The sequence below is a fragment of the Mobula hypostoma genome, chromosome 7, assembly GCF_963921235.1.
Source record: "Mobula hypostoma chromosome 7, sMobHyp1.1, whole genome shotgun sequence".
In the NCBI taxonomy this organism is placed as follows: domain Eukaryota; kingdom Metazoa; phylum Chordata; class Chondrichthyes; order Myliobatiformes; family Myliobatidae; genus Mobula; species Mobula hypostoma.
Genome location: NC_086103.1, coordinates 22,093,781 through 22,116,770, shown reverse-complemented (window position 1 = coordinate 22,116,770; position 22,990 = coordinate 22,093,781). Strand labels below are relative to the sequence as shown.

General features: G+C 43.4%; 1 protein-coding gene across 1 annotated transcript in view; it reads left to right on the top strand.

The window, feature by feature from the left end:
* The first annotated feature begins 260 nt into the window (after positions 1-260).
* The window catches only part of ccdc69 (coiled-coil domain containing 69), a 53,787-nt gene continuing 31,057 nt past the window's right edge, over positions 261-22,990 (top strand). The window contains exons 1-2 of the mRNA XM_063052656.1: positions 261-437; positions 20,833-20,899. Of these exons, the coding sequence (XP_062908726.1) occupies positions 390-437; positions 20,833-20,899 (115 nt within the window). The 5' untranslated portion in view covers positions 261-389. The remainder of the gene's footprint in view (positions 438-20,832; positions 20,900-22,990) is intronic.

Here is a 22,990-nt window from a genome sequence, read left to right as displayed (position 1 = left end):
GTTGCTCTTACACTTCGGGCAAACTTTTTAAAAAAAAATCTGAAATAATCCTCAATCGTTTCGTGCACGCAATATGAAAATTCAAAAAAAAATTCATATTTTACATGTATGCAGAAAAATTTGCTTGCAAAACTATTAAAAGTAGCATTTAATTTTCGTTCCTTTTAATTGGCGGAAATCAGCAAGTCAGCTGTCGGACAGGAACCGTTGGTATTTTATAGCATTTTCGAAGGCGTGTATTTTACAGGGAATACGGTAACCCCTAACCATCCACTACAAGTGCACACTGTAGACCCGGGTTCAGTTCAAACCAATTGGGTGATTAAGTGCTGAAGGTTTAATGTTTCGCCTGCAGCGTTACAGTCAGCAGACTTTTCACAGAGTGGAGAATGGGCAGCTGCTACAGCAAGTTGTGCTGTTGTAAATCGAGAGAGAAGGTAAGCCTCAAATTCCTTTACTCCGGGAACTGTTCCTCAACCGAGGAAAAACAAGCCAAGCGATTGTGTTGTCGGTTCGTAGAATTCAGTGGCCACTGAGTGGGAAACTTCTGAGAAGTTTTAGCTGCTCACATCTATCTGGCTGTTATCTGTCTGAGTAAATGTGCAGACCCACCCGAACTACTTTTGGGAGCCATACAGAATTGTGTACAGCTGCAAAATTTCATGTGCATTTTCCAGGCGTAAGCAAGTAGGAAACTACAAGGTGCATCACTGATTGTAAAATAAATAGTTTTAATTCACCCGGAGATGAGTTTTTAACCAATTAAAGAATGCTTTAATTTTTTTTCTTGAGTGAAACCTTGGTTGCTAAGGTTTCCTGTTTGCAAGCCTGCTTCAGAGTACTGCCGGCAGAGGAAGTTCATTGAGTGAGGATGAAGAGAGGGGCAGAATGAATCAAACGCGGTTCAAACAGGATAGAGGAAAAGATGAGGGAAGCAAGAGACTGCAGATACTGGAATCTGGAGCAACATATAAAGTGCTAGGACCTCAGCAGGCCAGTCAGCGTCTGTGTAGGGGAAGTAGACAGTTGACCTTTTGACCCAAGACATTGATTCTGCATTTTCCTCCAGTGATGTTGCCTTAACCAGAAAGTTCAGCATTTTGTTTGTTGCAAAAAAAAGATTTGTATTGCTAAAGCAGCTAAGATTTGATATAGTTTCTGAAATGGAGTTCCTGTTACAGTGTTGGACTGTCATTGAAAACTTCTTGCATGTAGGTCCTGGAAAAATCAAAGGCTGGAGCCTCATTAGTTACTGGTGGGTGAAACAGGAGGAGCTTCCTCATACTAAGTTTTAGATGACATGCAAGTCTTTTTTTTCAGAGGGGTTAAAGAAGCACGGAAACATGAAAAATAGAGTTTGATTGGATGCAGAGCTAGAACGAAATAGGAAGCAATCAGGAATGAAGGTTGCTATAGGTAACCGCTGGAACTGGCTGGAAATAGAAGCAATAACTTTGCATTTGACATCCCACAAGTGTGGAACCAATATTTAATTCAAAGATTCAGCCTAAACAGATAATTTTATATAAAAATCTAACTTTGCCTTTTCAGGCAAACAATTCTGAAACAATTAGTAAAATTGTGTCATGTTGATGTATTTTTTAAATTTTCTACTTTTACACTCTCCAGGCCCTAAAATCACTTACAGCTGGCCCTCCCTCCTTGTCAACGTCCTGATAACCAGTTGGTGGCTTTTTTCCATACCTCATTAAGGTCCACAGTAAATTAGAAAATTGTTCAAATGCAAACGGAAAATGTTAGGAAAATTGAGCAGGCCAGGGAGATGATGCAGAGGGGGAAATGTAGACCAGTAAGGTACTTAATATTTATCTTAACCCATCAGCCTTCAGGCCATGTCACTCAGAGGCTTGTGCTAATATAATTTTGTAACTGTAAGTGCTGGTTCGTAACTATACATGCTGGGTGGGACTGTATATACTGTGTTTTGCACCATGGCCCCAGAGGAACAACTGTGTATACATGTGTATGGTAGAATGACAATAAACTTGAAAACTTGAACTTAAATATTTAGAAAATGGAGACCACTGTCTTTGAGCTCTGAATTTCCGTTTTGTAACCAGCAACTCCATTCTGCTTCCAGACAAATGCCTTAATGAATTACTAAATTAATGCCTTAATGATAGCTCACAGATCTGGTGATTATGTTTGACTCCCGACCATGTACTTGTACCTGCTCTAAGACTTTCTATTTCTACCTCTGTCACTTGGTCCAAACTCCCCACCAACTCAGCTTATTTGCTAATGAAACCATGAGACGACTGGGCAAAAATGTTGCAGACGGGCTTGGAGCTTTCTGTAAGCCTGAAGGGCATTGCTGCCTGCGTCCAAACTTGCATCCATCACCCCTGCGCTGATTTATGTTGCTTGCCGGTTAAGCAATGCTGTTTTAAAATGCTTGCCCTTGTTTTCTGATCCCTCCTGACTTTATATTTTTCTGTGATCACATTCCGCTCTTTATTCCTGTTGCAAATTGGTGCTCCTGTCATTTCCCAAGTTTCTTCCCTTCTCTATTGTGGAATGTGCTTTCACCCACGCCCGTTCTCTCCTTAAGCCACTCTGCTTCTCCATCTTCCTTCAAGATGTCCAAGCTCAAGTTATCCGCTCCATCTTCCTGTGTAGCATCGTACCAGTGTATGTTTGACAGAGCTCCAGTAAGTCACTGTTACTGAATGGAGCTACAGGAGTACGTTGTTACTCCAGTGTACTCCTGTAAACGTTCCCACCCTGCAGCTTTCATTAACTTGATTCTGTGACGCAGCTACCTGAGCTGTGGCTTCACGCTTCCTGTGACCTGGTTTCAATTCTGACTTCTGGTACTGTCTATAGAAAGGTTGTACTTTCTCACTCTTGACTTCATCGGCTGCCTCAGGTACTCTGATTTCCTCCCATACCCACTTGTTAAATTCTGGTCACCTCAGTACAGGAGGGATATAGATACTATGGAGAGAGTGCAGAGGAGATTTACAAGGATGTTGCCTGGATTGGAGGGCATGCCTCGTGAGAATAGGTTGAGTGAACTCGGCCTTTTCTCCTTGGGGTGACGGAGGATGAAAGGTGACCTGATAGAGGTGTGCAAGATGATGAGAGGCATTGATCGTGTGGATAGCCAGAGGCGTTTACCCAGGGCTGAAATGGCTAACACGAGGAGGCGTAGTTTTAAGGTGCTTGGAAATGAGTACTGAGGGGATGTCAGGGGTAGGTTTTTCATACAGAGTTGTGGGCATGTGGAATGCACTGCCAGTGATGGTGGTAGAGGCAGGTACATTAGGGTCTTTTAAGAGGCTCTTAGATGGGTACATGGAGTTTAGAAAAATAGAGCACTATGCAATAGGGAAATTCTAGGCAGTTTCTAGAGTAGGCTACATGGTCGGCACAACATTGTGGGCCGAAGGGCCTGTAATGTGATGTCGATTTCTATGTTCTATCCCATGAACATGCAGGTTAGCTGTCCATTGTACATTGCTTCTAGTGCAGGGGCTCCCACCCTAGGGTCGACAGACCCCTGTTGGTCCATGGCATAAAAAAGGTTGGGAACCCCTGCTCTGGTGTGCGGGTGAGTGAGAGAACCTGAGGGAGGAATATGGGGGGCAAAAATGGCTTTAGTTCAAACAGGTGATTGATAGTGTAAAAGCAGTGGGCCATTGTTGTACAACCTAAGACCGGGTGACTCTCAAACTCATGGACTTGATGCTCTCTATGTAATTGACTGACTGCGTTGGCCCAATATTGTGAGAAGCCAGCACGGCACTAGGCTAGCCTGTGTGCCCAATGCTTAGTAGAGCAGAGCTCATTTTGAATATACTTTTCAAGGATCAACTTTATTCACCATCAACATTTACGTATATTAGGAAATTGCTGTGGTGTGTGGTGCTACATGCTACGGGGGGGGGGGGGCGGGGAAGCAGCCCTCAACAATTAAACAGAATAAAGAATTATACAAAAATAGAAGTACAGATGTGGAATAAAATGTGCATAAATACAAACATGTATTTAGAATGTAAAACAGGAATATTAAATGGTTTCAAGTGTTTACAAGACAGTGTAATGACTGAGTTCATAGATAGAGGTGGTAGGGGGACTTGGCAGATTAACTGTCTAGGGGAGGGAACTTTTAAGGAGGAGTGAAGTTTTGGTGCTTGTAGTCAGTGTGCTGGATGAGCAACATCCGCGATAATTTCTCCTGCCTGCTTCTTTGTCCTGCACACGTACAAGTCCTGCAGTGATTGTAGACTGCAGCCAACGACCTTTTCTGCTGTCCTGACAGCTTGCTGCAGCTTTCCTATATGGTGAGAGGATATCGCACCAGATCAGATAGTGATGGCTGATGTGAGGATGCCAGAGCAGAATTGTACCGGAAGCTTCTGGGGAAGATGGAAGTTTACCACTTGTCACAAGAAGTCCATCCTCTGCCGAACCTTTTTGTTAATGAAGGAGGTGTGGCTCTCCCACATGTGGTTCTGTAAAGTGATGTTGATGATAGTTATTTCATAGATTAAACAATAGCTGGCCATAGAGAATGATGTGCGCTGGATGAAGAAGAAAGAAATACTAGTTTTATTTGTCACCCGTGCATCCAAACATACAATGAAATGTTTTGAAGCTTGTGACATTTCAGTGAAATGGATGACATGTGAAAGGAAAATCAGGCTCTTGTCTAAGCAAGGCCAATGTAAAATGGAGATGATTAGTGCAGGTTTCATGTGGGTTGGAGCAAGAACAGCTGAGTTTTTCAATGGCGTCAAACTTATGAATACCGAATATTTATGTCTGCCCTGACTCTCTCAAACTTAACACTAGTTTAAAGAAGGTAACCACAGCCTATGGTTTGTGCACACTAGCAGTTGTTCAGTCATAACAGCCACATCATATTGCACAGCAGACTGTCAAGCCTCTCTCTTTAAAGAGCAAGTGTCTCAGGAAACATTAGGATGTAATGGCTGAAGTGCTTCAACCCCTTTGGAAGAGTATAACCCTTTCACTGCCTGCCCCAATACGTCTGTGCAGCTCAGGACCAAACCTTAATTTTGTGACTTTATTTTGATTCGTTAATTATGGAAAAAGACATAGGAGCAGAATTAGGCCAACTTATCCCTCTCAACCCCATTCTTCTGCTTTCTCCATTTAAACTTTGACACCCTTACCAAACAAGAACCTATCAATCTCTGCTTTAAATATACCCAATGACTTGGCCTCCACAGCCATCTGTGGCAATGAATTCACCCTCTGGCTAAAGAAGGTCCCCTTCATCTCTGTTCTATTTGTATTCTGATGCTTATCCCTCTGGTCCTAGTCTCCCCCAGTATGGCCATGTAACATCGTCTCCACATCCACTTGATCTAGTCCTTTCAGTATTCGATCCGTTGCAATGAGAGACCCTGCCTCTATTTGAATTATAAATGGTTTTTATTAATTCCCCTGATCACATTGCTCTTGCTGACACTAAAGTCCCAAGTCACAATTGTGCCTGTATTAATGCTTGGGTGTACAAGATAAATGGCCTGTTTGCAGTGAATCGGGAATTTTACAACATGGAAAATAAACCCAATAACCAACCATTAATATTCCACAGGTACAGTAAATCCTTTCACTTTATTTCATTTACCTCACCCTCATCTCACCATAATAACATATCATTCAATTCCTCATACACTGATCTCGATTCTCTTTAATTACATCTATGCTATTCACCTCCGTGAATGTGTCTCAAACTCTGTTGAACAGGGGCGAACTGTGCCAATATAAATTGTGGAAAAACTCAGAATCCACTTTTAAATGAAAGATATTTTGAAGTTGAGCTCAGAGCCCCACCTTTCTGTAGAATACCGAGAATTTATTCTGTTGGCACGCAGCCCTGAAGAACCACGTGCCCCATCCAAGAGCAGTTACACTACATGCATGAGGCTACCAAATCCACCTAATGATATATAACCTCCTTGCAGTCAAGACCATTCCTTGTTACTCAAATAAATAGTATATTTTCGCACTGGTGGATTTCCCACAGCTAATTTTGTGACTTTATTTTTGAGTCATTAATTATGTGCAGTTTTTAGATTACTTCTGTACCAAAATTTGCCCTGCCCAATTACACCCATGTGACCAATTAACCTGTTAGCCCGTACGTCTTTGGGACGTGGAAGGAGACCAGAGAACCCGGAGGAAAGCCAGGAGCTCACGGGGAATGTACAACTTCTTACAGGCAGCGGAGGAATTGAACCTGGTGCTGCAGCAACATTACGCTGATCGATATGCTACCGTGCTGTTCGTTCGTAAAATTTGTGCAATTAGTTTTTAAAAAGTCCTAAAACAGGAAGGGCCTTGAGAGATTGCCTGACTTGCTTATTGAAATAAAGGTTTGTCCATCGTCATCGATGAAGACCTCGACACCATTGGTACTTTTTACGAGGTCGAGTTGCCAGCTCGACACTCAACCCAGCGCGGATGGAAAGCGTGCCCGAGAGCGGCTCGACTAGATTCGAACTCGGGAACCTTTGCTCCCGGAGTCCGGCGCTGATGTCACTGCGCCACCAGCCGGCATCTAAATGGTGTTGAGACTAGCACTTGATTTGGATTTAAGTGAGGGAGAGTTGCGCAGCTCTCACCCCAATTCTCATCTGAATCCAGAGGCAAGACAGAGTCGAGACTGGAGATGGGACTAGGCGCAGTGGATGACCAGGACATCTTCTGTGTCTTGTCCTGCTCTACGCGTTCCACAACGCTTGCAGAGACCGCCTTCTTGACCGTTGGACCTACCATTGGTCTCGTCCACTCAGTCTGCCGGAGTCTGTCTCCACATGCTGGGAAAGACAACTCCCTATCTCACCGAGGGTTTGAGACCCATCGGCTATCCTCACCTGGTTTAGCCGGCTTGTTGACGCCGTTGCCCGGGGTGTGGCCACTGTCGCATACAAACAGCTACGGGGAACCACAGGTGAGAGCTGAGTGCCAGGTGGGGACCAAAGGTGGACAAACTGCCTTGAAAAGGACGCGACATGTTCCCCCACCAGAGGTGCTACCCCTCCCTGACGCCCCATACATACCGCTTATTGAAATAAACAATAACTCTGAATCAAAATTTACTGTAAATTGGAGTTGTAAGCTGAAATAAGATTTGGCCATAATGAGGCCACACTCAGATTGGAGGAACAACACCTTGTATACCTTCTGGGTAGCCTCCAACCTGATGGCATGAACACTGATTTCTCAAACTTTCGGTAATTGCTTCCCCTCTCCACTCCTTCGTAATTCCCCATTCTTGTTTCCCTCTCATACCTTTTCTGCTTAACCCGTCCATCGCCTCCCTCTGGTGCTCTTCTCCCTTCTCTTTCTTCCATGGTCTCTATCCTTGTCTATTAGATTCCCCCTTCTCCAGCCCTTTATATCTTTCACCAATCAATTTATCTGCTCTTCACTTCACCCCATCTCCCCTCCCGATTTCATCTATCATCTGCCACCTTCTCCTTCTTTCTTCCTTCCTTCCCCATCCTTCTTATTCTGACTTCTTTTCCAGTCTTAATGAAGGGTCTTGGACCAAAACATCGACTGTTTATTCCTACCCATAGATGCTGCCTGACCTGCTGAGCTCCTCTGGCACATTGTGTATATTGCTGTAGGTTTCTGGCAGCTGCACTACCTTCTGTGTCTAAGATTTGGTCTTCTGTATATTCTCCCCTCATCTGACTAGATTCTACTTCCACACTTTTATACCTGAATCTCTTGTTCCAGGTTAGACGAGACACAATCCACTTTGATGAGGTGTTGCTTGAAAAACTAGCTTCCATAAATGTTACCGCAGATTTCACATTGTGTTTACAGCTAATAGAGTGGGGATTGGAAAGCAGAGTGAATAATTTGTCAGAAGTGTTTTAAACTGGAGCTGTGCTAACAGTGCATATGAAGCAATACCACACTTCATTAAACCACAAGTGTAAATATTTCTTTTGGTTTCCAGGCAATGATTTTTCTATTGCCTCTTTTGAGTTCTTATCATGTTAAAGCACATTTCTGCTTTGCCATTCAGCTGCTACCTTGGAATTGTGTCAAGGCATTCACAGCAACGGTTCATTGGAGGAAACTCAATTTTTATAGCTCTGTGGAGAATTAAATCATAAATGGGAAGAAGGTTCTGACTTGATTTTGGTTATCATTCGGGATCGCAGATCAAAAAGAGGGTTATGGCATGGAAGGAGCCAATTTAGTCTCTTGAGTCCTTTGATAACTTGTTGACATTTCCATGCAAGAGTAATTCAGCAGATCCCACTCTTCCGCTGTCACTCAGTAAAGCTTTAAAGTTTTCCCAGACAACAGTAAGCATGGATGTAGACCCATAGCTGAGTCCTCTGATCCAGGAGGTTCTAGTGTGGGGAAATCTGAGTCCAGGGGTAAGGTGGTACTTTTTGGGGGCCTGAAGAAAGCATGAGATTGGCATCACTGGACCCCTCCCCTTCTGTGGGTAAATATTTAGGTCTTTCAACACTTCCTCAGTAATGACCCTCATTGCTATCCCGGAATCTGTTTATTAAAAGTTTGGTGAATGGAAAATTATGGGTTGCCGGGTTATGCTTCCTTGCTTCATTTATGCGGAACCGGAAAGGAAAGATGATGATGACCTTCCATGTTGGAATTCATGAGTGAGAGTCTTGGTTAAGGTAGTACCGTTGCTGACTTGTGGCCCATTTGGTGGGAGACATCCCCTCACTCCCAAAGCAACACCTACAAAATTCTGAAGGAACTCCACAAGTTCGGCAGCATCTGTGGAAGAGAATGATGAGGTTGGGGGGGGGGGGTTAAGATGACGTCTTAGAGGCTGGCAAGTGGTAGCTGAAACCAGGTGAAGGGGAAAGGTGGGTAGGTGGAGGAGAGGGATGAAGTAAGAAGCTGGGAGGGGATAGGTGGAAAAGGTGCTTGACAAAGTGGTTCCCCAATCTGCTTCGGGTCTCACCAGTGCAAAGGAGGCCTCACTGGGAGCACTGGATACGATAAATGACCCTGACAAATGCACGAATTTGACTTCACTCCCAAAGCCTGAGGCCTGAGCTCACTTTATGATCCTTGTAGCACTGAATTCTCCTCAACTTAGTACACCTGCTTTTGGTATCCTTCTGGAGTGTCATCTTGCACTCTAGAAACACCTAGCTCAGGAATAAACTGAAGTGTTCTGTACCTTAGACCCCCTAGTGACATACATTTGGAACTGAATACACTGAATGCATGGTATCTATCAGAGGGCAATACTATGAAACCTCTAGGTCAGGGGGTTCCCAATCTGGGGTCTACAGGCCCCTCAGTTAGTGGTAGGGTACATGGCACAAAAAAGTTGGGGAACCCCTAGAGTCTAGGCCATGAATGCTGATTGCTGCTCTTCTGCTCATAGTTTTGACCTTAACACCATGAGTAAACTAATAGAATCGGAGGCCTCAAAAAGTTATACAATCTACTGTATAATTGCTTGGCTACAAGTAATCGAGAGAGATATGAAATCACCAAAGTCATAGTCATGGAGCAGCTCACACTGAAACCTGCTACACAGAATGGAAACACACCCCTTTGGCCCAAGTTGCTTAACTGAGCTGGTCCCATATGCCTACGTTTGGCCCATATCCCATTAAACCTTTCCTATCCACCTACCTGTCCAAATGTCTTTTAAATGTTGTAATTTTATGTGCCTCTACAGCTTCCTCTGGCAATCTGTTCCAGTCACCCACACCCTCTATGAATAGTGTGACATAGTTGCCCCTTGCTTCTGCACCTCTACCTTCTCACTTTTCAACGGATGTCTTCTAGTCTAGGGTCCCCCTACTCTGGGGCAAAGACTGGACCTCCACCTTATCTATGTTGCTCATGATTTTATAAAACCTTATCAGTTCCCACCCCCCAGCTTCACTCGGTTGCGGGGGAGGGAATCATAGCCTATCTAGCCTCCAGTTCTAGAGGCATTAAGTTAACGTAGAACTTAAAGGGTGCCTTGAATTCTTTCTCCATAAAGAGATTTGAGTTCTCTCATTTACTTATGGGCAGGAGCCAACAATTGGAAGTAACAACTAGGCAAGTGTAAAAAGACATTGTAAGGTTCACTGATGACACAACGTTGATGGGGCCCATGACCAGTAATCAGCCGAGCTCGAGGCCTGGTGCCTGGCAAATAGCCTCTTCCTCGATGTCAACAAGACCAAGCAGACAGTTCAGGAAAACTCGCTCCACTCTCGCCTCCCCACCCCCACCCTTTACGTCGATGGCACAGAAGTGGAAACTGTGAGACTGTGAGCGGTTTCAAACTCCTGGGAGTGCACATCTCGCACAACCTCTCATGGTCCCAGGAAGCAGCCTCTAACTTCGAGAAAGCTCACCAACCCCTCTACTTTCCGAGGAGGCTTAAGAGAGCTGGACTACGCACATTAATGCTCACATGCTTCTTCCAATGCACAGTTCAAAGTAAATTTATTTTCAAAGTATACACACTATATGTCACCATATACAACCCTGAGATTCATTTTCTTGCGGGGGCACACTCAATAAATCTAAGAACTATAATGGAATCGATGAAAGACCGCACCAACTGAGCAGACAGCCAGTGTGCAAAAGACAACAAACTGTGCAAATACAAATAGAAAGAATGAATAAATAAACATTGAGAACATGAGATGAAGAGTACTTGAAAGTGAGTCCATAGGTTGTGGGAACAGTTTCATGATGCGACAAGTGAAACATCCTAACATCACTGTGTTATACAGAAACCGAATTGCAGTAGAAAGAGGGGCTCTACATCAGGTAGAATAAACTGCCCAAGGCATCCCAGCACCAGCTTACCCACCGCCAAAGACATCTATGGAGAAATAATAATTAATAAAAATACTCCCGTGCCTCACTGGTGCATCGAGCGGCAAACTTGCCATTTCTTTAGCATTTCGCTGCTTTACAAGGCCGAGTTGCTAGCTCGATGATCAACCCAGCACGGATGAAAAGCGTGCGAGGAGCTGGCTGGTTTCCAGCCCAGGACCACTTGCCCTGCAGCCTGGTGCGGATGCAACCAGCCGACTGTGTATAGAGAATCGTGCCGGGAAAAGGCCAGCGATATCATGAAGGATCTTGCCTACCCTGCTCATCGCCTATTTGCCCCATTCCCTTCAGGGAGGAGGCTACGCAGAATCAATGCCTGGACCACCAGACTCGAAAGCAGTTATTTTCCCCAGGCCATCAGTTTGATCAACACCTCCGCCCGTTAACCTGCCCCACCACCACCACCACCACCACTACATCATTTCCTGTCAGTCACCTAATGTACAGACATTCCGGTACCTAGTCACAATTTAAGAACATACTATCAGTCTATGTACATAACTAAGCGATGTATTTATATTCATTTTTTTTTGTTTTCAGTATTTATCTTCATTTACACTTGTGTACTAAAGAGTGATGGATTTTATGCATGAATCACAAAAGGTTGGTTTGCAGGTGCAGCAGGCTATCAAGAAGGCAAATGGAATGTTGGCCTTCATTGCTAGAAGGACTGAGTTTAAGAGCAGGGAGGTTATGCTGCAACTGTACTGGGTACGGGTGAAGCCACACCTGGAGTACTGCGTGCAGTTCTGGTCCCCTTACTTGTGGAAGGATGTATTGGCTTTGCAGAGGAGGTTGACCAGGTTGTTTCCAGAGATGAAGGGGTTAACCTATGAGGAGAGATCGAGTTGCCTGGGACTGTACTTGCTGGAATTCAGAAGAATGAGGAGAAATCTTATAGAAATATATAAAATTCTGAAAGGGATAGATAAGACGGAGGCAGGAAAGTTGTTTCGACTGGTAGGTGAGACTAGAACTAGGGGTCGTAACCTCAAGATTTGGGGGTGTAGATTTGGAATGGAGATGAAGAGGAACTGTTTTGCCCAGAGTGGTGATTCTGGAACTGTCTGCCCAATGAAGCAGTGGAGACTATCTCAGTAAATATATTTCAGACAAGGTTGGATAGATTTTTGCATAGTTGGGGAATTACGGGTTATAGGGAAAAGGTAGGTAGATGGAGTTGAGTTCATGTCCAGATCAGCCATGATCTTATTGAATGGTGCAGCAGGCTCGATGGGCCAGATAGCCTATTCCTGCCCCTATTTCTTACGTTCTTATAATAAACAATCTTCAATCTTGGATCGTTTTGATTTCAGTTGAAATGTGTATAATTCAATTATATTTGTTGAAATAAATTACCTTTACAAGGGATTGCGATCACCATTGGGCATCTTGTCAAGAGTCAATGCATGTAGTTGTGGGAGAGTTCATTGGGCCAGAAGTATTTTGAAAATTTTCCCATCTGGCTTGGGTGGAACTTGGTCCTGGTGCACTGTAGACAACTTGGGTGTTTGCTTGATCAGGTAGGTGCTGACAGTGGGCAAAAAGTGAAGCCAGACTGAAAAAAATGTTAACAGAAATTACTGAAAGCATTTGGCATGTCTGTTGGACTCAGTGCAGGGAAGAAGCAACGTTTCAAATCTTACAGTTGCTGGAGAAGCACGAAAGAAAAGCAAATGCTGGTAATTGTGATAAATTGCTGGTAAGTGGTGATCAGGCAGCTTCTGCAGAGAGAAGCAGTAAAAAACAGGTTGATCTTTCTTTAGAAGTGGGAAAAGTTAAAGCAAATTTCGAGATGGAAAGGAGGTTGGGGGAAGAGAATAATGGGGAACATTTGCAATTGAGTGTTAAGAGTACAGATGTGATGATTGAGAAAAGGTGGTAAAGGATTAATGAATAGCAAAAGGTCAGTGCAGGGACGTATCTGAAAGAATGAGGCAATTTGCAATGAAGAGGGGAATTGCTCTGAAAGCCCCCATAGACTCAAAAGCTGCTTGTACAGTCCTTAATTTGGAAGTGATATGAGTAGGAGAGGTCAAACGAGATTTCAGTGTACTGGAAGAATAAAGGTACAAATAATAGAAAAGTGACATGCAAAATTTGGAACCTCTGATTACCTGAAATTGTAGACCTCCATTTTGAGTCTGAAAGATTGTATTTGGTCAGAAAGTGAGTTCAAGCAGGGTGCTACGGGAAGCTTGGGACCACCCATGCATGGTGAAATAAGGTGTTCCACAGAGTTAACTCATGATACTTAATCCGGCAGTCTTTAGAGGTCTTTTTTTTTAAGTTACGCAGTGTTTCAGGTCTGCTTTACTGAAGAACTGAACTATTTTGGGAATGGCAGCAACTTTGCTAAAGAAGACTGAGTATTTGGTCAATGTAAGAAAGCAAATCGAAGATTATAAAGTTCTCCACTGCTTAAGCCTCGCCTTCCTCCACCTTTGTTAGCTGTAGACTTCACGAACATCAGCAGCAGAGTTTTTTTTCTTGTTTGCTGCTAAACGGAGGTATGTGCAAGCCATGCTATCATACACAATGCTCTTCTTTGTAAGTAAACACCGAGCACCTTATCAATGTACAATCTTTTAAGCTTGCACATCCTTCCACCTGCTGTGTGCTCAGCATTTATAAGGCCCACAAATTGTCTGTAAATGTATAAGAACCATGAAAATAGGAAATTATACACACAGAATAATTAATGTCAGTGTCTCTATCCATCTTTGATTTAAGCCCATTGGCCTTGAGTCTTTTTGATAGCCCAATAACAATCATTTCAAAATAACTCGCTCAGGCACCCACACTCACAGACGCTTGTTTTATTTAAAGCATGTATAATTGATTCCAAAGATTTTGATGCCACTGACGGAAGTTAACAGTGAATATATTTATAATCCATCCGTGTTATTGATCAAACTGGTCACGGCACTGCAATGGTGCAGACAGCACCGTGGCATAGCGGTTGGCGTAAAGCTGTTGCAGCACCAGCCATCGCCGATTGGGGTTCAATTCCCACCACTGCCTCCAAGGAGATTGTGGCTTTCCTCCCAGGTCCCAGAGACATGCGGTTAGGGTTAGTGAGTTGTGGGCATGCTATGTTGGGGTCAGAAGCGTGGCGACAGTTGTGTGGCTGCCCAGCACAATCCTCGCTAATTTGATTTGACGCAAATGATGTATTTCACTGTTATGTTCCAATGTACGTGTGACAAATAAAGTTAATATTTCTAAAATCATTAAATAATCTCGTCTCTGTCAAGTCCCTTTTTTTCTATATCATGTCATCTCATTTGCTCCTTCCCTACTGTTGTGGTTGGTAAATGTAAACACCAGTGCGTTTGAACAGAAAAAATCCTACAAAAAATTAGTGGTTATGGCCCAGTCTATCACAGGTAAAGCCTGCCCCACCAGTGATCACATCTATATAAACGTTGTCTCAGGAAAGTAACATCTGTCGTCAGGAACCCACTCCACCCAGGAAATGCTCTCTTATCACAGCTGTCATTGGAAAGAAGATACAGGAGCCTCAGGACTCACACCACCAGATTCAGGAAGTTATTACCCCTCAACCATCAAGGCTCTTGAACCAAATGGGATAACTTCACCCAACTTCATTTGCCCATCATTGAAATGTTCCTGCAACCAATGGGTCCACTTTCAGGGACCCTTCACCTTGTGTTCTTAATATTTATTGCTTATTTATTATTATTATTTCATTCTTTTTGTATTTGCACAATGTTTGAACCTCAAGTTGGTGTGGTGTTTCATTGATTCTATTATGGTTATCATTCTGTTATGGATTTATTGAGTATGCCTGCAAGAAAATTAATCTCAGGATTGTATATGTTAATATATGTTTAATTTGAACTTTGGTAACAGTTCACAAAGTTAGGACAAGCAGGGGCTTGCTGATGACAATGTAGAATAGAGGTCAGAAGTTAGCGCCATGTCATAGTTCATGACAAAGAGTCTCCATTAATATCTGAATTATAACACACAAGTAAGTCACCGGGACAGCTGAGTCCTTAGTATCTCGATGTAAGATCGATCCAGCTACAGGTAGTTCTACTCCTCTGCTCTCTCCCCACTGCTCTGTACATCCTTTTGCTCTGGATACTTCATTGAATTTGTCTCCGCTACCAGCTCCTGACAACATATTCCAAAACCCAAAACTACAAAGATACAAAGCTCTGCAAATGAGAAAATCTGCAGATGCTGGAAATCCAAGCAGCACACGCATAATGCTGGAGGAGCTCAGCAGGCCAGGCAGCATCTGTGGGGGGAAAAAATACAGTTGACGTTTCAGGCCGGAACCCTTTGGCAGGACTGGAGGGAAAAAAAGCTGAGGAGTAGATTTGAAAAGTGGGGGGAGGGTAGAGAGAGACGCCAGGCAATAGGGGAAACTTTGAGGGGGAGGAAAGAAGCAAAGAGCTAGGAAGTTGATTCATGAAAGAGACAGAAGGCCATGGAAGAAAGGGAAAGGGGGAAGGATCACTGGGGTGGGGGGGGCAATGTTTGGGCAAGGAGATAACAAGAGAGGAACAAGGGGATGGGAAATGTTGAAGGGAGAGTGGAGGCATTACTGGAAGTCCAGGAAATCGATGTTCATGCAGTCAGGTTGGAGGCTATCCCAACAGAATATAAGGCATTGTTCCTCCAGCCTAAGTGTGGCCTTATCCCGACACTGAAGGAGGCTATGGACGGACATAACGGAATGGGAAGTGGAATTAAAATGGGTGACCACTGGGAGATCTTGCTTGTTCTGGCAGATGGAGCGTAGATGCTCGGCAAAGCGGTCTCCCAATCTCTGCAAAATGTTTTGTGCTTTGTCAAAAGCTTGAGATCAAGTACCAGGGGGCTCAAAGATGGCTTCTCTCCCATTGTTATAAAGATTGTTAAGATTAACATTATTTGTCACATTTACATCAAAACACACAGTGAAATGTGCCAATGGCTTGAAAACAAATCAGCGAGGACCGTGTTGAGCAGCTGCCAGTGCTGCCATGCGTCCGGCACCACCACTTTCTAAGCCTAACCACACAGCTCGTACCTGGAGCCACACGGTCAGGAGGAGAATGTACAGACAGTGGTGGGAATTGAACCCCGATCTTACAGCTACCATTGTGATGCGTTGCGGTAACCACGATACTACAGAGGCGCCCTATAAGACTCTGGAACAGACCTCTTGTATGCTAAAGTTGATCTCTCAATATACCCCATCACAGTTCTTACACTACGTGTCAACCTGCACTGGACGTTCTCTGTAGCTGTAACACTGTATTCTGCAATTTTTTTTATCATTTACGCTCCCTCTGTGTAGTCATGTATGGAATGATCTGTCTAGATGTCATGCAAACAAAAGCTTTTCACTGTACCTCAAATATCATCATCATTATGTACCATGTCGAATGACATGTGTGATCAATGGTTTTTGGCCATTATTGTTCTTGGCAATTTTTTTCTGTAGAAGTGGTTTGCCACTGCCTTCTGGGCTGTGTCCTTGCAAGACGGGAGACCCCAGTCATTATCAATATTCTTTAAAGTTTGTCTGCCTGGCATCAGTGGCTGCATAAACAGGACTTGTGATGTGCACCAGCTGCTCATAAGACCTACTTCAGTGGCTTCTTGTGACCCTGACTGGTGGGGCTAAGTGGCTGCTACACCTTGCCCAAGGGTAAACTGCAGGGTGGCAGAGGGAGGGAGGGAGTGGCTTAAAACTTCTTTGGTAGAGACGTATCTCCACCCCACCATGCTGTTTCTCAGTATATGTGATAATATTAAGCAAGCAATTATATTTGTTGCATAAGATATTTTTTTTCCTTTCACTTCTGGTTCTTTTGCCAGTGTGCTATGTCCTGTGCAATGCACAAACTGCTAGAGGAATTCGGTGTGTCGGGCAGCTCCTGTCGAGGGAAATGAACTGTCGACTGTGACCATTCATCTGATAAGTCCGCATGACAGGTCTCAGCCCGAAACATCGGACCACTTATTTCCCCCCCAGAGGTGCTGCCTGACCTGCTGAGTCTCTCCAGCATTTTGCTGAAGATTTCCAGCATCTGCTGAATCTCTTGTGTTCTATGTCCACTGTGTTTTTCTGTCTGTGATCGGAAACATTTTCCCTTTATCTTTTCTTACAAGTACCTTTCATGATTATAAGGGCTTTTTATCAGGTCCCCTCTCATCCAAGAAGAAAATCACCTCCTCTTGCCTATCCATACAAGTAAATTCATTCCTCTTTGGAATCACTTTGGTAGATCGCCTGCACCCTTCCTGAAGCCTTTGGAAAGTGTGGACCCTGAAGCGGAAGGATTATTCCAGTTGTAACAAATCATTGTTTTATAAAGGATTTTCAGAATTTCCTGTTTATGTGCTCAATATCTGTCTTTATGATTCACACTCCAGTTGCTTGCCCTGCCACTCTGAAGGAGTTATGCACATATACTACTGGATCGTTCCTTTCTCGCATCACTTTAGAGTCGTGCTTTCTAGCTTCAGTGCCTATTTTCATTCTACCAACATGTAACATTTAGCGTTTCTCAGCTTGAAATTTCACCTGGTCCTCACCACCTATTCCATCAGCCTGCTTATTTTTATTTTTTAATTTTATTTTACCGATTGTGTGGAGTAGGCCCTTCCAGCCCTTCAGGCCGTGATGCTCCAGTGACTTCGACAACCCGACTGAACCTTTACAGAACAGTTTACAATGACCAATTAGCCTCTCTGGTATGTCTTTGGACTATTGGAGGAACCCATGCATTCCACGGGGAGGACGTACAGAGACTCCTTAAAGATGGCACTGGATTTGAATTCCGAACTCCAGCGCCCCGAGCTGTAATAGTATCACGTTAATCGCTACGCTACCATGGTGCCCATATATCTCCGTGAAGTCCATCTCTCTCCTCATAGTTGATCCTTCCTCCAAGTTTTGCCTCAAGTCCAAATTTGGAGGTATTCATAACAAACCTATCATGTATCATGCTATCAAACACATTGGAAATCCATGTATGCCATTAACCACATTTCTCTTGTCAGCCCTCACTGTTACTTCATTTCAAAACTCTTATCAGTTTGGTCAGATGAACTTTGCCTTCAACAATTCAACGCCAGCCTTTTCCAATTATACACACTGGGATAGAGGTTCACATTTAGTGTAAAACTATCCTTTCTGGAATTTCTAATTTGCTCTGGTCCTTCAGTACTTGGAGCGCAAAAGGTTAAAATGTGTGGGGAAAGGGCATACACACAGTGGCCACTTTATTAGGGTCAGGAGTGGACCCGCTGTGGTCGTCTGCTGCTGTACCCCATCCCCTGTAGGTTTTGACATGTGCATTCGGGGATGCTCTTCTGCACACCACTGTTGTAACACGTGATTATTTAAGTTACTGTTGACTTCCTGTCAGCTTGAACCAGTCTGGCCATTCTCCTCTGACCTCTATCATTAACAAGACATTTTCACCCACAGAACTGGCACTCACTGGATGTTTCTTTGTTTGTGCACCATTCTCTGTTAACTCTAGAGGCTGTTGTGGAAATCTCAGGAGGTCAGCAATTTCTGAGATACTCAAATTACTCCGTTGAGCACCAACAATCATTCCATGGTCAAAATCACTTTTCTTCCCCTATTCTGATGTTTAGCCTGAATAACAACTGAACCTCTTGACCACGTCTGCATGCTTCTATGCATTAAGTTGATAATTAAGATTTCCACATTTAAGCGAAGTTTGATAGACACGTGGATAGTAGGGGTACGGAGGAGTCTGGTCGGGGTGCTTGCTGATGGGAGTAGGCCAGTTGCTTCTTAATGAAGATGTTTTGGGGGATTTTTTTTGATGGCATAAAGCCCCAAGATAAATGTATTTATGCTTCGGGTGCATGGCTCCTCCACATGCTGGTAAATACAAGAACAGGTGGGAAATGGTACAATTCCAAATTGGCAGGTATCCTTAATCTTAAACTGACCCCTTCCTGAACTCTGGACCAGTAAGGATTAAAACTAAGTACATTTCATGCATTGTTTAGAGTTCTCAGTACAACATGCCTGTGAATGCAAGTTATAGGCACCCAGCCATGTATGTGTGCACAGCGCAGTATATTCTACTGAGCGGCTGGACTTGTGGATGATTACTGGGGAGGACTGTAATGTTCCTCCTTTGTTTTGATTTTTCACAGGGTCAGTGTCTGAAGGGCTTTAATCTGACTTCTGTGGCTTTGATGGTTAGCTTGTTTGGCTTGGATGGAGCACATAGGGAGCCTGGTCATTGGCAACGTGTCAAGGAGTTCAAGGAATTTGAAGCATTCACTTGGCTCAGCCTTTGGAAATGACAATATTGAGAGTCATCATGGGGTCTTAATCTGTTAAATTAGGAGGTATTTTGACATGGTTGATGTGTTTTATTGACTGTCACACTTCAACATCTATCGGGTAGCAAGACGGTAAATGTGGAGGGTTGAACCTTCCATGAAGTGACATTTGGCCAATGTGCACCGATTCTACCCAAGCAGGCAGGCTGATGATGTTTGTTCTCAGCGAATGGTGATAACAATGACAAGACAACGTCAATGAAGATTGTAGTTGTAATGAGGATAAAATGGAATTGCCTTAAGTATTCAACAGTGTTAGTGCAGGGATGGTGTTCTCCACTAGCTGACAAACCTCAAATCACGTGGTCTCAGAATCAACAAGAGGCCATAAACACAAGAGATTCTGCAAATGCTGGAAATCCAGAGCAACATACACACAAAATGGTGGAGGAACTCAGCAGGTCTACGAAGGGGAATAAGTAGTTGACATGCCAAGACCCTTCATAATTGTTGCCTGACCTTCTGAGTTACTCCGGCATTTTGTGTGTTTTGCTAAGAGGAGGCCATTTAGACCAGAAATATACAGACATTTCCTCACTTAAATATTGATAAATAGTTAGAACTCTACTTCAGAGGGCTGCGAAGTTTCATTGATTGAACTGATTCACAGTAGAAATGTATAGATACCTGAGTATTAAAGGAATCTTGCAATATTGCAGGAGGCACGGTAGGTTAGGCACGGTAGGTTAGCCATGACTTTTTTTTAAAAAATGGAGCAGGCTCAAAGGAACAGGTAATACCATGAGACTTGGGAGCAGAATTAGGCCATTTGGCCCAATGCATCTGCTCCATGTCATCTTGGCTGATCCATTTCCCTCTCAACCCCATTCTCCTGCCTTTCCCCCATAACCTTTGATGCCCTGACTAAGCAAGAACTTATCAACCTCTGCCTTAAATACACCCAAATGACCTGGCTTCCACAGCCAATTGTGGCAACAAATTCCACAGACCCACCACCCTCGGCTAAAGAAATTCCTCCTCATCTTCATTCTAAATGGACGTCCCTTTATTCTGAGACTGTGCCTGCTGGTCCCAAACTCCCCCTCCATAGGAAACATCATCTCTACATCCACTCTATCTAGGCCTTTCATCATTCAATAGGTTTCAATGAGATCCCCATCTATTCTTCTAAATTCTAGAGAGTAAAAACCCAGGGCCTTCAATCACTCCACGTATGATAAGCCTTCCATTCCCAGAATTATTCTCCTGAACCCCCTCTGAGCCCTTTCCAATGTCAGCACATCCTTTCTTAAATAACAGCCCAAAACTGCTCACAACACCCCAGGTGAGGCCTCACTAGTGCCTTATAAAGCCTCAACATTACATTCTTGCTTTTATATTCTAGTCCTCTCAAAATGAACGCTAAAATTGCATTTGCCTTGCTCACCACAGACTCAACCTGCAAATTAACCTTGCGGGAATCCTGCACAAGGACTCCTGAGTCCCTTTGCACATCAGAGTTTTGAATTTTGCTCCTGTTTCTAATTCTTCTTAGCATTGTCTATTGCAGACTCTTCCATCATGTGCAAATAAATCTGAACAAATTATTATTTCAGTATTTTATTTAGAAGTTGCAGTGTGCATAGGATGAGTAATATTGTTTATTTTTGATTTGAACAGAAAGAAGCCCAATCAAAACAACACAAAGAAGTTTCTCACGAATTAGCAGCACTTCGTGGCGATGGTGGTAAGAAACTGGTGGCAATGAAGTGTTCTGGTGTTGTAGGATGGAGGGTTGGAGTAGAAGGCCTGAAATGCCTTGATATAGTCGTTAAACTTCATGCTTTTTAACTTTGCAAGTTGTATATCTGCCAGTAAAACTGAAGCCGATTTAAGATTAATTTAACTGGCGAAATGATAATTGTCCATCTTGTGATTTGGATTCAAATTGATTCAATGATAAGGTTATGATGTTTTCTGTAAGACATAACCCCATGAAGCAGATTGGTCTGGATCTAACTGCCCATTAGCTATACGACTCAGTACGCCACCTCCAGTGCTGTTGGCCTTTGTTACAGAATTAGATTTGTCTCTTGAAGCCTGTTACATTATATTAGTATCCTGTCAAAAACAAACCACCAGGTTCAGGAACAGTTATTAGCCTACAGTCATCAGGCTCCTGAACCAACATGGATAACTTAACTCAGCTCAACCCTGAATTGATTCCACAACCTACAGACTCACTTTCAATGACTGTACAACTCATGCTGTTGGGGGTATTTATTTATTTTTAAAAATTTGCACAATTTGTCTTTTGCCCATTGATTGTTTGTCAGTCTTTGTTTATGTATAGGCTTTCATAAATTCTATTGTATATCTTTATTTTTCTTTAAATTTCTGCAAGAAAATGAATTTCAAGGCAGTATATGGTGACATGTATGCACAGTACTTTGATAAATGCACTTTGACTTTGACTAACAAAACGGAAACACTGAACCAGATCATCCATTTGGATGTCCACCCATGACTTCCTATACATTGCATCCCTGAAGGATATTAGCAAAACAAATTGGTCCCTGCTGCATTTGGATTGTTTCTCAGACATTGACAAGTCCCTGACCATGTTTGATGGGCCAACCCTACACATTGTCTCTTTGATGAGTGGCATATAAAGAAGGCCGTGTGACCAGCCCTTGTTCACACGGGCGTTTGATATGGAAGTTTCTCTTGGCTATGTCCCTTTTTGGAGTGGGGTTTCATACACACAGGAGAGAGCTGAGAGACATCACTGTGGGTTTCCCTTTCAATTGTTTCTAGGGAGGGAGTGGAAACTCAAACACTTTAAAGCTATTTTTTAAGAACTTAGGGCCAGCTACAGTCCTCATTTAATTGTTTTCCCAAAACGTCTCTGCCTTCTCAGCCTTTATTATGGGGAGATAATGATATGAGCAGTGTTAACCAAACCAGTACACAGCACTCCCACATCACTGCTCCTAGATTAAGCCACAGACCTTGAGGGAGGCCAGGGTCTAATGCAGCTGGACACCTCTAAATACAAAAATATTCCCAAAATACAAAAAACTGAGGTGCAAAGGGACTTGGGAGTCCTTGTGTAGGATTCCATAAAGGTTAATTTGCCGGTTGAATCTGTGGTGGGGAAGGCAAATGTGATGTTAGCATTCATTTCAAGAGGACTAGAATATAAAAGCAAGGATGTAATGTTGAGACTTGGAGCATTGTGAGCAGTTTTGGGCCCCTTTTCTTTGCAGTTTTAGCACATCCTTTCTAAGAGGGCTCTAAGAAGGTTCATGAAAATGATCCCAGGATTGGATGGCTTGTCCCTGTAAAGGGTGTTTGATGGCTCAGGGCCTGCACTCACTAGAATTCAGAAGAATGAGGGGTGACCTCATTGAAATCTATTGAATGGTGAAAGGCCTTGATAGAGTGGATGTGAAGAGGATGTTTCCTATGTTGGAAGAGCTTAAGACCAGAGGACGTAGCCTCAGAATAGAGGGGTGTCCTTTTAGAACGGAGATGAAGAGGAATTTCTTTAGCCAGAGAGTGACGAATCTCTGGAATTCTATGCCGTAGACAACTATGGAGGCCTAGGCTTTATGTATATTTAAGGCAGAGGTTGATAGATTCTTGACTCGTCAGGGTATGAAGGGATATGGGGAGAAGAAGAAGATTGGGGTTGAGAGGAAAATTAGATCAGCATGATGAAATGGTGGAGCAGACTCGATGGGCCAAATGGCCTGATTCTGCTCCTATAGTTTATGGTTTTAAGGACATTAGTTCACTAAAGTTCTTGCTACATAAGGATTGTTTATCAAGTTCT